Source organism: Esox lucius, chromosome 12 (genome assembly GCF_011004845.1).
Source record: "Esox lucius isolate fEsoLuc1 chromosome 12, fEsoLuc1.pri, whole genome shotgun sequence".
Classification (NCBI taxonomy): Eukaryota; Metazoa; Chordata; class Actinopteri; order Esociformes; family Esocidae; genus Esox; species Esox lucius.
In genome coordinates, this window is record NC_047580.1 from 12,825,636 (window position 1) to 12,841,657 (window position 16,022).

At 42.0% G+C, this 16,022-nt stretch overlaps 1 protein-coding gene and 1 long non-coding RNA gene across 2 annotated transcripts; one reads left to right on the top strand and one right to left on the bottom strand.

The window, feature by feature from the left end:
• Positions 1-2,361: 2,361 nt before the first annotated feature.
• Positions 2,362-15,223, bottom strand: LOC105013881. The gene is made up of 25 exons (XM_010875722.4): positions 14,884-15,223; positions 13,745-13,873; positions 13,412-13,557; positions 12,960-13,158; positions 11,275-12,854; positions 10,967-11,081; positions 10,731-10,796; positions 10,518-10,603; positions 10,373-10,429; positions 9,605-9,754; positions 9,366-9,473; positions 9,101-9,242; positions 8,656-8,976; positions 8,461-8,505; positions 8,256-8,335; positions 7,954-8,066; positions 7,601-7,784; positions 7,377-7,461; positions 6,553-6,698; positions 6,376-6,466; positions 5,949-6,097; positions 5,665-5,750; positions 4,157-4,226; positions 3,948-4,069; positions 2,362-3,863 (listed from the first exon to the last, which is right to left on the bottom strand). The coding sequence occupies exons 2-25, from the start codon at positions 13,857-13,859 to the stop codon at positions 3,641-3,643; spliced, it is 4,479 nt and encodes a 1,492-aa protein (XP_010874024.2). The 5' UTR covers positions 13,860-13,873; positions 14,884-15,223; the 3' UTR covers positions 2,362-3,640.
• Positions 4,002-5,264, top strand: LOC109616437. The gene is made up of 3 exons (XR_004576643.1): positions 4,002-4,082; positions 4,181-4,311; positions 4,645-5,264. It is a non-coding gene; the product is annotated as an uncharacterized LOC109616437 (long non-coding RNA).
• Positions 15,224-16,022: the final 799 nt, after the last annotated feature.

Consider the following 16,022-nt stretch of genomic DNA (forward strand, 5'->3'; position numbering starts at 1 on the left):
AAAAGCTACAGTAAACACTCAATTCCTATTATTAGTTAACATTTTTACTTGATTTGAGTGTAAGGTAGGTCCCCTCTATGTGTACACAAGTAGAGCACTGTAGAGATGCACAATACCTTTAAATTCAATTTTCTCAAACATGCTAAGGTAAACATTTCTCATGTGGTGTACATATAAAGACCTTCCTTAACAGAAATCATGTGTATTCATTAACTAATTATAGGAATTTTGCCTGTTATGTAGCTTTAAGTGTTGCAGCATTAACATCTCCATAGAGATTCATTATATATTTAAATATTAACTTCTCCAAATATTCAACCGGTTGAGCAAGACACACTTATGTCTGCTTTCAGGGTGCTCCCACGTATATAAATGTTATAGCCGCGCACACAATTTTTATGAATGGTTAGTTTGGCCGAGTACAGGTGCTGGTCATAAAAATGAATATCATCAAAAAGTTGATTTCAGTAATTCCATTCAAAAAGTTAAACTTGTATATTATATTCATCCATTACACACAGACTGATATATTTCACATGTTTATTTCTTTTAACTGTGATGATTATAACTGACAACTAATGAAAATCCCAAATTCAGTATCTCTGAAAATTAGAATATTACTTAAGACCAATACAAAAAAAATATTTTTAGAAATGTTGGCCAACTGAAAAGTATGAACATGAAAAGTATGAGCATAACAACACTCAATACTTAGTTGGGGCTCCTTTTGCCTGAATTACTGCAGCAATGCGGCGTGGCATGGAGTCATTCAGTCTGTGGGACTGCTCAGGTGTTATGAGCCCAGGTTGTTCTGATAGTGGCCTTCAGCTCTTCTGCATTGTTGGGTCTGGCATATCGCATCTTCCTCTTCACAATACCCCATAGATTTTCTATAGGGTTACGGTCAGGCGAGTTTGCTGGCCAATTAAGAACAGGGATACCATGGACCTTAAACCACAAACCCACTGTGTGCAGGTGCCAAGTCCTGTTGGAAAATGAAATCTGCATCTTCATAAAGTTGGTCAGTAGCAGGAATCATGAAGTGCTCTAAAACTTCCTGGTAGACGGCTACGTTGACCTTGGACCTCAGAAAACACAGTGGACCAACACCAGCAGATGACATGGCACCCCAAACCATCACGGACTGTGGAAACTTTACACTGGACTTCAAGCAACATGGATTCTGTGCCTCTCCTCTCTTCCTCCAGACTCTGGGACCTTGATTTCCAAAGGAAATGCAAAATGTACTTTCATCAGAGAACATAACTCAACAGCAGTCCAGTCCTTTTTGTCTTTAGCCCAGACGAGACGCTTCTGACGCTGTGTCTTGTTCAAGAGTGGCTTGACAAAAGGAATGCGACAGCTGAAACCCATGTCTTGCATACGTCTGTGCGTGGTGGTTCTTGAAGCACTGACTCCAGCTGCAGTCCACTCTTTGTGAATCTCCCCCACATTTTTTAATGGGTTTTGTTTCACAATCCTCTCCAGGGTGCGGTTATCCCTATAGCTTGTACACTTTTTTCTACCACATCTTTTCCTTCCCTTCGCCTCTCTATTAATGTGCTTGGACACAGAGCTCTGTGAACAGCCAGCCTCTTTAGCTATGACCTTTTGTGTCTTGCCTTCCTTGTGCAAGGTGTCAATGGTCGTCTTTTGGACAGCTGTCAAGTCAGCAGTCTTCCCCAAGATTGTGTTGCCTACAGAACTAGACTGAGAGGCCATTTAAAGGCCTTTGCGGGTGTTTTGGGTTAATTAGCTGATTAGAGTGTGGCACCGGGTGTCTTCAATATTGAACCTTTTCACAATATTAAAATTTTCTGAGATATTGAATTTGGGGTTTTCATTAGTTGTCAGTTATAATCATCAAAATTAAAAGAAATAAACAATTGCAATATATCAGTCTGTGTGGAATGAATGTACAAATTATAGAAGTTTCACTTTTTGAATGGAATTACTGAAATAAATCAACTTTTGGATGATATTCTAAATTTTATGACCAGCACCTGTATTTTCAAGAGTTGGCTAGGTTGACCGCAGCAGCGACATTGTGAATTAAATTTGGCGTTCTGTAAGCCAATTCAGTTGCATTGGATCACAGGGACGATGTTTTTTCATTCAAAGGGATTTAAATGGTGTCAGTAAGAGCAATAATTGTTATGTCATGTGAGAGTTCCAGAGTTGAGGGGCTACATATGAGAAAGCCCTGTCACTCATCCTATGCTAGTTTGTGACTAATCTCTAAAACACAAGTTAAAATCTTGCAGAATTTACAGATCCTGCTGTGTGAGTTTAGGTTATGACAGATAATTACCCAATGCATTTTACTGACAATACAATTAAAAGTCCATCACATCATAAAGGTTAAAAAAAATGTTTGTACAATTACCAAAATATTACATGAAATAGAATTACACAATTCTATCAGAGGCTTCCTTTCCCACAACCAAGAAATTATATTCAATACATTCAATAGGTGTCCAAATCATCATCATCATCATCCAACATTATAAACCACACTTGTAATTACAAAATTAGGCCTACATTATATTTACACAGCAGCATGTTAGCAGCAGATATGTTTGAGTTAGGCCCATATGCCTACTATGAAGCACCACAATAAACACCACAAAGAGGTAGTCTTGCTGGAACAAACCATTTTTGTTGAGAACATTCCTGAATGCAAACCTTTACCTAAATGAAAGTGTCAGTGCGCACAATAGGAAGGCCATTTACATAATGTGACATAAAATCATCTAAAAATATAAAAACATCACATTTCAATCTAATCAGACCAAATATCACATTTGTAACAAGGAGTTGTGGCCAAACATTTTTAGAACAATGTATAACCTCCATAACCCTCAACAAACTAGTTTTTCCTGTGTCTGACATACAGAATATATTTCAACACTCTGAGACTTAAAGAAGTACTGCATAATTATGATACCTTATAAGTGAAAGAGCTTTTTAAAAGTCTGACATTGCATCCTGTGAGTGGGTTGGAGTCTTCGGATAAATTAATGTAAATAGATTAATAAAAAAGAAAGAGTTCCCAACACTTCGGCCAAAAATGCGTCGGACAGTCTGTCACTCTGGAGGACAAAGCTTCACATGCGCAAAACCTGAATACAAAATTCTATCAAACCTTTTCGTTTTTTTAGTTAATCAACACAGGCTCAAGATGACCTGCAAGCACAGCATTCTAGGAGATTAAATCACACCCCAAAGGGGTCAAAGGTGAAACCAGCCATGTATGCCAACAATTTAAAATGAGATTTTGCACCCATAAAAAACAAAAACATTTATGACAGTTATTTATATTCTTCTATGCTCCAACCAAGATGTTTTATGTTTTGAAATGTCAGCATGTGAAAGATGTGCAATAATTTTTCTGATTTGGAGAATAATTTTTCTTGTTAAATGAGGGGGTGATGGTGTGATGCGATGTGAGCTACTTGGCCCCCTTTACTCGACTATTGCCATACATTAAAGCCACGAGCATCACAGCATGTGGAAACCACACAAGGAAGAGACCTAAACGGAGTCGTCCTGAAAGGAAGGAGCTTTCACAGGGAAGGTCCTGACATAGAGGAAGGAGTCTTGTTGCCTACACTTTAGGCTTCCTCGCTGAAACCAGCGGTCACTCGATAGGACTACACCATGAGTTTCCAATCACCGATGCCGCCTCCATATCAATTGCTGAGGAACTAGATGTAGGAAACTGTTCACAGGCAAAGTAGTCCTTGAGTGGGGCAAAGAGATGACGGATCACAGGCACACTCCAAGACTTCCCTAGGACCTTCTGCCTCTGCTGGCGGTTCATGTTCTTCACATCGGTATAGTGTTTGGGAAAGCCGAAGATCCTTCAAAATGGCAGTCAGAAGACAATTGTTATTGTCCACAAATTCAAGAACCCCCTAAAAAATGCTGATTAAAAAAATGCTTACTTCTCTATCTCTGTGATCCACAGGTTGTCATCATTGCCCTTCTGTGATACTGGGAGCTTTCTCACATCCTTACCCTGCTTGAGGGAGTTTGGGTTGGTAGTGATTGTCCTTACTTTAGTGAACTAAAGAAAAAATGTAAGAGAAGAGCAAGAAAAATAAGACAGAGAATTTAAGTTTAAAATGAAAATCTATTTTTAAAATGTCCTCACTTTGGCAACTCTTCCACTTTCAAGGCAGTCCTGGAGATTGACCTTGTCGTTCTGGGATGCGATGATGGGCCTGGAACCGAATCAGACACGTAAAACAAAACAGAAGAACATTCCCAAAGGCATAATTAAGATCTTCTAAGGAAGCAGGACCAAAAGTAAGTTATTATGAAAACACTGACAGGAGAATAAGGTTGTCACACTGATTTATGCATAGAGAGGAGAATAGGAATTTCACGACAGCCATGGCCGTCATTGCCCTTCACTCTGGCCGTGATGCCCCGAAAAATCATTGTACGCCCTACGGCTACCATGGCCTTTTTTTCCTGCTACTGGCGGTCAGCAGTCGGTTTGTAAGTTTGTTTGTAGTTCGCAGCTGAGAACAACCACAAGAACGGACTACATGCAGGTAAGCAAGCTAGCTAGCTAGTGATTGATAGATCTGTTAAGATTATTTAGTGCTTAACTGAATCAAACCTCTGTTTTGGAAGGTGCGTTTATGAGCAACTGCGAAGTGGGAAAGTTCCAATCTCTGAGTGGGAGAATACACCTGGAGAAGACCCCTGAACGCTTTTTGCCGGACCGCGTAAGCGGAGCCGACCTAGAAGAGCGAATGCTGGCAGGCTGGCCCAATGTTAAACAGCATAGTGGTTAGAGACGTGGACTACATAGCAAAGGGTCCCGCGTTCGACTCCCGTTACAATCAAAACACATTCAACACTACTGCGGACCGGCTGAACTAGGCGTGCCTGGTTTCTTAAGAGCTCTGAGAACTAACGTTAGGTTTGACATCACTAGACATGGCAACATTTGGGGAGGAAAAATAAATACATGTAAATGACTTGCTCCACGCACAAATAAGTCACTACATTTGTTTATTTAGGCCGTGCACATTTACACAGGTGATTGTGATGTTAAAGGATACTTTGGGGTTTACTGTTGTGTAACAGAGTTAATGTTAGCCTTCTTGCTAGTTAACTATAACGTTACTAAACTGTCAATACAGTTGCCTGGTGGGTGTCGACATGGGAATGTTCTCAACTAAAACTCCTGAAATGAAACGATTTCCATAATCTATAAAATTTTATGGGAGTAGATGTTATTTCAAGGATTAATACATGATAATTGAACTTTTTTAAAAATAATTATATTAAGAAAGTGAATAATGTATGTTTCTTGTCACGGGTGTTTTTTTCTTATCAGTAATTGAAGTTGTTTATTTGTAAACTACAAATCAAAGGCTATTTCAATCAATGGCATTTGTGCCCTGGCAATGTGGCCTTTGTGCCCTAAACATTTTTGTGACACCGAATGCCAAATGGCCTTGCCCCTCAAATTACAAAATTCCACACCTGGATGTCACACTCACTTTACAGTAGACTATTAAATACAGGTAGTGTTTAGATTGTCAATTTTTTTTAAAATATCTAAAGTAAGAATCAATGGGATTGATGAAAAAGGACCTTGTATTAGGTTAGTTGTTCAGTTTAATCCGGAGTGGAGACACATACCTGTTCATCCCAGGGATGTTGCCCCAGAAGTATCGCGCCCGATGGGCAGGGCTCACTTTCACTGCATCCACCAAAACTGGGTTGCACTGGAAAAAAAGATCAGACTTTCAATGAGTAATGATTTGTATCCAAAGAGATAAGACACTTGGTACAAAAGCAATCAAAATCATAATTGTTTTTAACTTCATCCAGTTGTGTAAGGTGTTTTGTGTAGGCTTACACCACTGCAGTGTTACGATAATTGTGTAAATATCTACAGGAAAATGTTACGTAGAAAGTCTGACCTCCAAGAAGCGGCAGATGTTGGCCTTGTCGTGTCTATTCATGAACACCACATTCTCGAACATCCAGAAGAATGGCCGCGGGTCCTCTTCCTTGGGCTTCATGATGTGAAGAAGCCGGTAATATTCAAAAAAGAGCCGCCCCGTTCCCTCTAAAGATGACATGACAAAGAATTACTAAGAAGCCATAACACAGGGGAATGGTCAGGTAGTAGATGGGTATGCCACTGAACTAGTATAATAAACAACACAATGTTGACTATTACAAGAACTGATATCCACATTAAAACACACTGCACTCTACTTTTCTAAATGAAAGGTGCCATGTTGTCTTTCACTGCCCTCTACTGGTAATGTCTACGCCACACTATGGAAAGAAAAACATTTACATATTTTTTTATAAGCGAATGATTCCAAGTCCCTTACATACCAAACAGGCCCTTTCGAGCAGGGTTGACGATAGACAGATCGTTGCAAGGGCTCCCGCCAATGAGCAGATCAAATGGACCCCATTTCTGGATCTGGATTGGACAGCAGTGAGGTTTGTTTTAGTACTGACCCATCTTTCACATCATGTGCCGTGTGAACAAAATGGAAGTTCACGTACATGCTCTTTAGTGATTAGCCGGACATCATCCATGTGTATGATCTTGCCTTCGTGGTTGACCTCAGAGACAGCGATGGAGTCTGAACAGATCTCAGAGGCCACGTATTTGTCCACCTTGAATCCCAACTCTTTCAGTACCAAGTAACCTGAGGGTTGAGTGACAACACATTAACAACCATTCAGATGCGTGTCAGCACTCACCATCCGGTTAAGTGTTATTGCACAGTCACTGATTATTGAAGTACCTCCCCTTGTACAACCTAAGAGGTGTATAGTGCAATTTTCAAAAAATAAAAGTAACATTAGAATAAGGCTGAAAATACATCGGCGCTTCAAGTGCACTGCATTGAAAAACCAAAGTTGGAAATGTCAGCCTCTTTTTAATAAATTGTCAGCTTTGTGTCTACTAAACAGATACGTGTTAACAAAACATTAACCGCATGTTGCCACTGGTTGACCAAAGTAGCCTACAGTTGCTAACACCTCAAACATGTTGATCAATCAAATGTATTTATAAAACCCTTTTTACAACAGCAGTTGTCACAAAGTGCTTTACAGAGACACCCGGCCTTAAACCCCAAGGAGCAAACAACAGTAGTGTTGAATTTCAGTGGCTAGGAAAAACTCCCTAAGGAGGCCGTATTTTAGGAAGAAACCTAGCGAGGACCCAGGCTCAGAGGGGTGACCAGTCCTCTTCTGGCTGTGCTGTGTTGACAAATCTACGAGCAATGGGTGTGTTTTTATAGCAGTGGATATGTCCCGTACTCTGTGGTTGAGGATAGAAGCCAATCGAAGCCCCCTTAAAATCATAGAATTAAGCTTACCTGTGCCAATCCCATCAAAAAGAGAGAGGACCTTGATCGGTCGGCGCATGTTGGCAGGGATGGATGGGTATACCCTGTGGGGCTCCTACATCAAGGTTCAAGGTCAAACAAGACAATTTGGTCATTGACCAATAAAAGCAGTAACGGAATGTTGCTAAAACCCCAAATCAAAACAAAGATCAAAGGCAGCATTATAAGAACATATGGACAGCTGGGGAACTCACAAACTGAAAGGCACTGTCATTTGCAAAAAAACCCTGGACACGGATGCTCCAATCCATACGGGGTTTCAGGGAACCGTAAGAATTGTGTGGTTGGCACAGGTAGCAGATCCACGGATCAATTTCCTTCAGAGAGTCAAAGGTACCTGGCCCAACCAAGATGTCGAGGCAGTCCAAACAGAAAGAGCTGACAAAAAACACAGATGTTAAAAACATGACCCATCTCGGGAAGGTTTAGAGTACAAAATAGCAACGGGTGAGGTTAGTGGTGGAAACAATGTGGAGGATGTTCATTATGTCCTTCACAAGCCTCCATCAAAGAAATAAACTAAGCATGTTCAGAAACTGTTTCTTACCGGCAGCAGCTGTCGTTCCCACAGAGGATGACTTCCAGGCCAGCACAGCACACTGTGCAGTAGGACTGGTAACCATCCTCATCGTACCGATAAAGAGTCTCAGTAAAGTTATCCTGTAGAGAAGAGGAGGCTATGTTATAAAATACCTCCAATACAAAGATTGAGAAATGGCCAAAAGCATCTGAATGAGAATTGGCAACACACCCATGATGCATTTTGTGTAATATGGTTTTGGAAGCTCCGTGACCGGCAGAACATAGAAATATGAAGCAAGAACCATAAGAGGAATATGTCTACTTTACCTTGCATTCAAGGCAAAGGCTTCCTTCAAACAGTGGATGGAAAATCTCTACTTCGTCAGTCATACAGCACAGACAGTAAGCTTTGAAAGAGGGAACAGGAACAGTTTTGGGATTTATTACTGAACGAAATTATGAATGAACCAGACTATTACAATAATGCCACTATTTACTACAAACGTGTGTGAGTGTCATTATAAGCTCTTACCTTCAATGTCCATTTTTTTCTTCTTCACCCTCTGAATCATCTCCTCTGTTAATATAGAGACACCCAAATATATGCGCATAAGCTGTAGCAGTGCATTGAAAGAAGTGAAGTAAATACAAAATTCCCCAGATAGCAGAGATGTGAAACATAAGGACCAACTGAGGACATATCTTTTGCGAAGAACGGGGTGCCCACCTCTGTATTTCTGATCCGGCTGCACATATACATAGTCAGGATCTTTATTTTTGTTGCTCTGCTGCCTTTGTTTTTTCACTGGTGGCTTGTAGGCCAGATCTCGGTTCTTTTTCCCCCGGTTTGGTGAGGCACTTTCATCTTCCTTCTGCTTGAGTTTGAAGGTGCCATTGTCAAGGTTTAGGGAGAGCTTGGTGAGACACACAGACACCCTGGTCAGGTTGTAGAGGTCAACGTTTCTGGATGTTGCCTTCATTATATTGAAAGTGGATGATGTTTGGGCCGGCGGTATGTCTTCCGACGTCTTTTTACTTGTAGTTTGATCTAAATAATGTAACAGAGAAATTATTCCTAATTGTACAAGTTGGGATGACATCTGCAGCACGAGAGACGCACAATGTTGTGTGACCATGTATGTCATGGATTCATGTTAGTCAGACTAGCTTACCCTCTGTCTGAAGGGGGGGTTTGAAGCCATCTGGGCCAGTGGGTTTGAAACCCCCGAAGGCCCAGTCCAGCATAACCCTGAGGTGTTCCTCCCGCTCATCTGAACCCAGAGAAAACACCTTCCTGCATCTTGAAGCAACCAGCTGCATGATAACACACATCAAACAACACATCATGAGACAGGACGCACACAGATAGAGGTTACACAATCTCAGTGCACACACTCTCGGTCTGTCTGTCTGTGCATGCGTGCGAGAGAGACTGACCTGCAGGGACTGGAATATAGCGTCCCTATATGTAACGAGGGTAGCGAAGCTATTTGGGCAGAAATATTGCGCAAATGCTCCAAATGGCAGCAGTTCCTGACACTGTATCTGAAAGACAGAATAAATGGTGAGTCTTGTGCCCCCCTCCTTCACAGCAACCCCCTCTTTATTTCTAACAGTCATATCAGGTTACGCTTACAATCTAATACCATGGAATCTCATTGTCCATCGCTCCTCACCTCAGAAAACATGCCATCCCCAAACCATTCGACTTTTCGGATGCCAACAGCAGGCTGCTCTCTCTTCCAGGGTTGGACAATCCCTGGCCACAGGGAGTATCCCTCCACCTTTCCCCATACCAGCTCTCCCACAGTGTAGCCCTTTCCATCCTGTAGGGAAACACCCAGCATAGACAGTCAGTCACACCCTTCACCTGGTGACATTTAACTGCATTCATCTATATATGTTTATTGACATTTGTTGTTATCCTCCTAGTTCACAGTAATGTCAGTATAAAGCCGAAAAGAAGCGATTATTTAACCCACTTCAGCTTGTCAGAGTGATGACATTACAACGTATTACTGCTTGACAAATGTATCAGAATAGATCAACTAGAACAGTGTTGACTATGTTCTGCAGATGGATTCACAAACTGTAAAAATAGGAAGACTCAACCATGAAACCATTAAAAGTAGTGTAACCATCAGGAGATCTAGCGTGGGAGATGTTTGAATGTAAACTCTGATGTAAGTGTTATGATATATAAAAATATTTTTTTAAACAGAGTAGAGCTAATTTGAAAAACTATTTGATCTCAATAATGGTGCATGTTTTTTATGTGCGGTAATAATACTTTTTTTGGATGCAAAAGAAGACATCAAAACAGAAAGAAAGTGTCATACAATCAAATGGTAAAATGCTATGGTTTATAGCTTTCCATTAATCGCTAATTACAGTGTGGAAAATATCTGCTGTAGATTTCTATTTTCCAGCGCAGCGGTAGGTACCTGGTACATAGAGGAAGACTTCTGAGAAGGTCCCTCAGGGGCCATGGGAATGGAAGGCTGGGGGTCAAGGAGAAGCATACATTCAAAGGACCTTCACTGCACCATTAAATGAGAAGAGGTGTAGCAACAACAACAAAAAATCTACCTTATTTCTTGTGGTCACGGTCCAGATAACATCATCGTCACTGTCATCCAGATCAATAATGTCAGACGTCTGAGAAGTCTTCGTCTCTGACATTGTGCAACAAAAATAGGGCAATATTAATGAAAATGAAGATGAATAATTGTACTATATACAACATGTCAACAATTATCTGACAATGCACCCTTAAACAGTGATTCTCAGTGCTATGCTGACCTGGGCTTTTGCCTTCTGTAACAATAGAGGGTTCGGTCTCAGTGGGCTCTGTGAGGTCAATCACAGCTGGAAACAAAAAGTAGAATTATGGGAAACCAGTACTACAAACCATGTAAATTCACTTATTGTTTATTCATTTATTTAATCCCAGATTAACAATCAACAAATCATTGTTTTAAATGACTGGCATGTCAAACAACACTAAATGTTTATAAGAGTCTTATTAGGTGACATACTCTTCTGTTTTAGAGGATTTGGCGGAGACATAGATATGACGTCGTCCTCACTGTCTTCTGTCACTTCTGTGAGCCACACATCCTCATTCAGACCACCATCACCCAGCACGATAGCCTAGACAAGCACAGACATGCTCAGTAACATCCTCATGCACTGTATGAACAGACCCAAAAATATATATATATAAAAAACTAAACTTACACATAGCAAATCAATGTGTCAGCATTTAGTAGCAGCGGGTTACAAAAGGGCACCAGCATACGTGCCAAACATGCCTCATTCACATGTAGTCCAGTTAGCTACGCACCTGAGCAAAAATCATGTCCCTTTGCAGGGAACCAGAGGGGAGAGCGAGAAGAGAGAGGATTAGCTTCCTTAGGATAGACCTCTTTCCCATGGTCCTCAGCAGCGGGCTCCAATGCTGCTCTACCATGGTTCCAACAGAGCGAGAGTTGGGTCTAGGCTCCTCAGCCTGCGAGATCATATAATCCAGGAACTCGTCGGTCAGAAGGTCTGTGTCCACTGGGACACCACACAGCCCCATGACGGTCCCCAGCTCAACTACTGACCTGCCTGTCACCTCCAGCCTCCCAGCCGGCCACAGCAAAGAGGGAATGTGCTTTAGGAGCACTGAGGGTAGCGGCAGGCCTTCTATTAGGCTCCAGGTAATAGCCTTGTAGAAGGACACGCTGCTCTCCAGAAAAGAGTCAACAGCGTCATCTTTTAGTTCTGCCCGGTGTTCTGACAAAAAGTCCTCCACACCGGCGCCAAGGTTCACCTCTAATCCCTGGAGGTAGTCCTTACTGTTGGCAAGGAACCCAGAGTCTCGCCGCCTCAGGAATTGGTCCACCGCGGGAGCCTGGAGGAAGCTGGCTGCGTAGGAGTGCACCAGGCTGGAGGCCTGGAGTAGGATGGTGGACATGTCACTGGAGTCCTGCTCAAGAAGATCCTGGAAGGCAAAAAGTGGCTCCAGAGCATGCCCAGTGAATAGAAGGCTCAGTCTGACCTTCAGGTCCCTTAGAAGGACACACACAGACTCTGAGTCGCCCTCGCTGCCTCTGGATTCAAAATACTGGAGAAGGTTGGGCCAGGCGTCAGTCATATTCTGCACCATCCTACCCAGGAAAAGGACCTGGGACGACAGGGGGAGGAGGGGGTTCAAACTTGGCACGTAGGCAAACATCTCCTTGAGATTGTCATTAGTTGTGCTGCAGGTGGAGTAGTGGTGGTGAATTTTCCTGACCAGCTCCAGAACTGTCTCTGGCAGCAATGTAACGCCTGCATGACACGCACGTCCAGCCAGGCCAGGGAGGCCACATAGAGACACCAGTCCAGGATTCAGAGCCCTGAGCCCAGACACCAACAGCTGGCACAGCCCCAAGTCATTGCAGTCTGCAGACTGACAGTAGAACATGGCCAGGTTTGCTATGGGGATCTCAAACCTCCCCAGGGTCTCCACCAGAGCGTCCAGCTCGTCTACAGAATCTGACCTAGTGCAGTCCCCATGTAGAAGGGTGTCAAGCAGGCGCACTTTTCTGACCCCTGAACCCAGGTCAAAGTAGCCCACCAGAAGCATGCTAGCGGTCTGCTTGACCTCTCTTCCCAGCTCCAAGCCTCGATACAGGTAGAGGCAGTAGGGGGTGTGGGAGCAGGCTCTAACAATATCCTGGGGGTACTTCTTACCCAGAATGTGTCTGGCTAAATTATCCAGTGGCATTTCCTTCCCGTGCTTTGCTGGGCTGGGCCAGTGCTGCTGGATGAGCTGCATCAGGCTGAGGCTGCAGTGTAAAACCGTACCCTCCTTCCCCCCTTCAGGTTCTGCAGTCTGACCATCCACGGGTGTTTCCTTGTTCTGGGAGGACTTCTCAGCCATCTCGACATCAGTAGCTTTGAGTGACAAAAAGGACAACATTTAGCTACCATAAATTGAAATTGACAGTATTTAAATTAAGAGCATTTCATGCCTGAAGAATACGTCGGGGGGAATCTTACAGAAATGTTGTTGTGTGGGGCCATTGGATCGTTCGGGCAGTTTATCATCATTAGCGCACAGCATGCTCTGTCCAGCCCGGGCCTGGAGGGCATCATACTCCAGGCCATTGTGGTTAGAGTCAAAAAACAACTTGAACCACTGCAGGAAGCCCAGTCCCACTGCAGCGTTCCCTTGGATCAGATCCTTAACTGGGACTGCCTTTAGAGGAACAGATGACAACACAATTGACTTCAGAAAATGTCTACACTAAGCAATTATTACACAATTAATATACAATGGTTTTTCAATTACTATGTAAAAACATAAATTTTCATGAAATGTATTTAAATAGCATTCTACATATAATATAGGCCACGGCTAAGGACACTTTTCGATCACGACCCCCACTCTAGAAATCTCATTCTCAGAGCAAATGACCTGAATCAAATTGGCCCTGCTGGTTGTTACTCACTTTGATTACCCCACTTTTCCTGAAGCTGGCCTGCAGCACACTGAAGTTGTGGAGGGCATCCAACTCACCCTGGCTCTGGAATCTTACTCTTTTTAGGTCCACAGAGTCAGGGAACAGCCAGTGCATCAGCTGGCAGAACGGAGCACCTGGAAAACACACATTTGTTATCACCATCCATGCCTAGGCAAACAGGTTTGCTTTATGATTGACACAGTGAAATGTTCTCCAGCAAGCTCTAATTAGTATGACGTGACCAGAAACGGTCTAGAGAAGATACACAGCATGTCTAGAGAAGAGACAACATCACCACCAGTTTGACTGTTGGCAGCTTACCTGAGCATGTGTGTTCCACCTTGGTGAACCTGGTCTGCAAACATTCGTTGAGCCAGGCCAACAACATATAGCGGTTTTGTGTTGCTATGGGATTGACTTGGACATTCACTGCCATTTCTAGGGCTCCACCTGTAATGCCACACTTAATACATTACTTAACCTAATGACAAAAACAAGAGGAAACTGTTTTTGTTTTCCATTGCAGCCTGTGTGTGAAATGAATGTGTTTTTAATCAGTAGCCTAATGAGCTCCACCAAAAACTGATACTTTCTGCCACACACACAACATTAATGTCCTTACTAAAAAATGGGAACTAGACGAACGTCGAGAAAATGTTAGATATGTTTGTATCACAACTGACTGCGACATCTGACTATCGATTTCCTATGTACACGATGTTATCAATATCGATATATATGTGCTTATGCATTGTTCATTCTTGTTTCACTTTTAACTTGTGGATATCCAAACAGACTACAGTTTCGTAGTAGATCTGATTATCAAATGTTTCCAAACAAAAATCGAAATGGGTTAATCGTGTGCGTTATTTGTCACGTCTGATATAGCCTTTTTCCCGCGAAAAGACCGAAGGAATGTATCGCGTTTATTTGGACCAATGAGAGAAACTCATTTAAACAGCTGACACACAAAAAGCCACGAGTTGGCCAAATATTAACCTTGCAGTATTGAGACAAATGGTAGAAAAAAGTAAACATTTGTGACTATTTATTCATGAAGCCTATGTCAAATGTTCTTATAACACTGCCAACCAATTTCTTGCTACCAATGTCAACGAGGCTGGTACTGTTGTTAAGCCTAAATGTAAACAATCTTTACATTCTGTCATTCGAAAATTCTACACAATAAGTGTTTTTTATGTTGTACCGTAGACTTGCAGCAAACAAAAAAGGAATATCATACTACACATTGTGTATACATTTAAACTGTTCTTTTGTTAGATTAGTCCATGTGTATGTCACATGAACATACACATTACGTGTTCCCTAGTAAAAGTAGGACGCCACAGACTGCTACTCAATTACGATAGCCTAAATGTATGATATATGCGCATTTTGGGTGTAAGCGCCTTCTGTACTACACGCTTGATTAATAATATTGTTAAGACGTGTGCACTCACCTAGCTTCCCTTGATCAACACAGTAGTCTATTGACCACGCGTTATTACGGCTGATAAAGATCCCAAATCCTTTCAGTCATGCAACCAAGCAACTCATCTCCGGTGATGCGGTATATTAAATGCACTGCGACTCAACCCAAGACCCATACGCGTCGTCGGTGCGATTCCAACCAATGATCACGCTATGCAAATGTGGAATGGGTTGGACGACTTGAGACCGCGGATGAACCGATCCTGCTTCGTACGCTTTTATGCAAGCTAGGCTATATCGTGTATTAGCCATTTGCTATGACCACCTTTCAAAACAGACAGCATAAACATTGTCTGGAAATAGCAAAGTGTTGCTGTATTATTATAGAGGTGGGTTTTTGAAAGCCATAACGTGTGCAGTACTCGAACTAATGTCATTACAATCAGTCAAGGCATCTAGGTTACAATTGTTTGCAAATCTGACTTTATCCAACATTTTTTTAAATGTGGCCACAAAACCACTTAACGAATGCAGCAAAAGATTCACGATTAATGACTACAAGAAACATGGGATGCGACTTCTGCTTGTATGGCGCGGCCTTAATTGAAATAGCTTGTCATCGCCTTCATTCATAAAATATGGTCTGTATTCATGGGTGGCAAATAAAGTTAAAAATGCGTATGGTTCAATAACTGAAATATTCCATTCTATTTAGTCAAAACATTCGGTGTCAACAGGTAAGTATAGTTTTCTTAGTCCCATTGTGTCGGAAGTGTAAAATGGCGACTGTCGGTGGACTCGGTAGGCTACTGGGTGGAAATCACTTCAAATGAACAATTTCGAAGCCTAACACCGGGTTTTCAACGATAAAATGATTATAAGAATTATCTTATCTACGCAGTCCTACGAATGAAGATAGAGGTCAATTATTTCGGGCAATCATTTCTTGGTAAATTTCGGCACAAACAGTTCTTTCCAAAAAACGAAGAAACACTGAATACAAGTACAGTAAGCAGTCTTTGACCTACAATAAAAGAGTTCATAGCGTTAAAATAAACTAGTTATGGCAACAGTTCTGTAATTCCCTTGTAGCTCATAATCCCCATAAAACATAGCGGCTAAACAATGTGATAAATGCTCTTTTCGGGATTCCATTACGAATTTTAGA

Excerpts from the sequence above, each read along its gene's own strand:
- LOC105013881 (XM_010875722.4), bottom strand. The coding sequence starts at position 13,859 with ATGGCAGTGAATGTCCAAGTCAATCCCATAGCAACACAAAACCGCTAT. Across the intron at positions 12,855-12,959 it reads CCCCACACAACAACATTTCT|CTACTGATGTCGAGATGGCT; the intron begins GTAAGATTCCCC and ends TGTCACTCAAAG. Across the intron at positions 8,336-8,460 it reads GAAAAAAATGGACATTGAAG|CTTACTGTCTGTGCTGTATG; the intron begins GTAAGAGCTTAT and ends CCTCTTTCAAAG.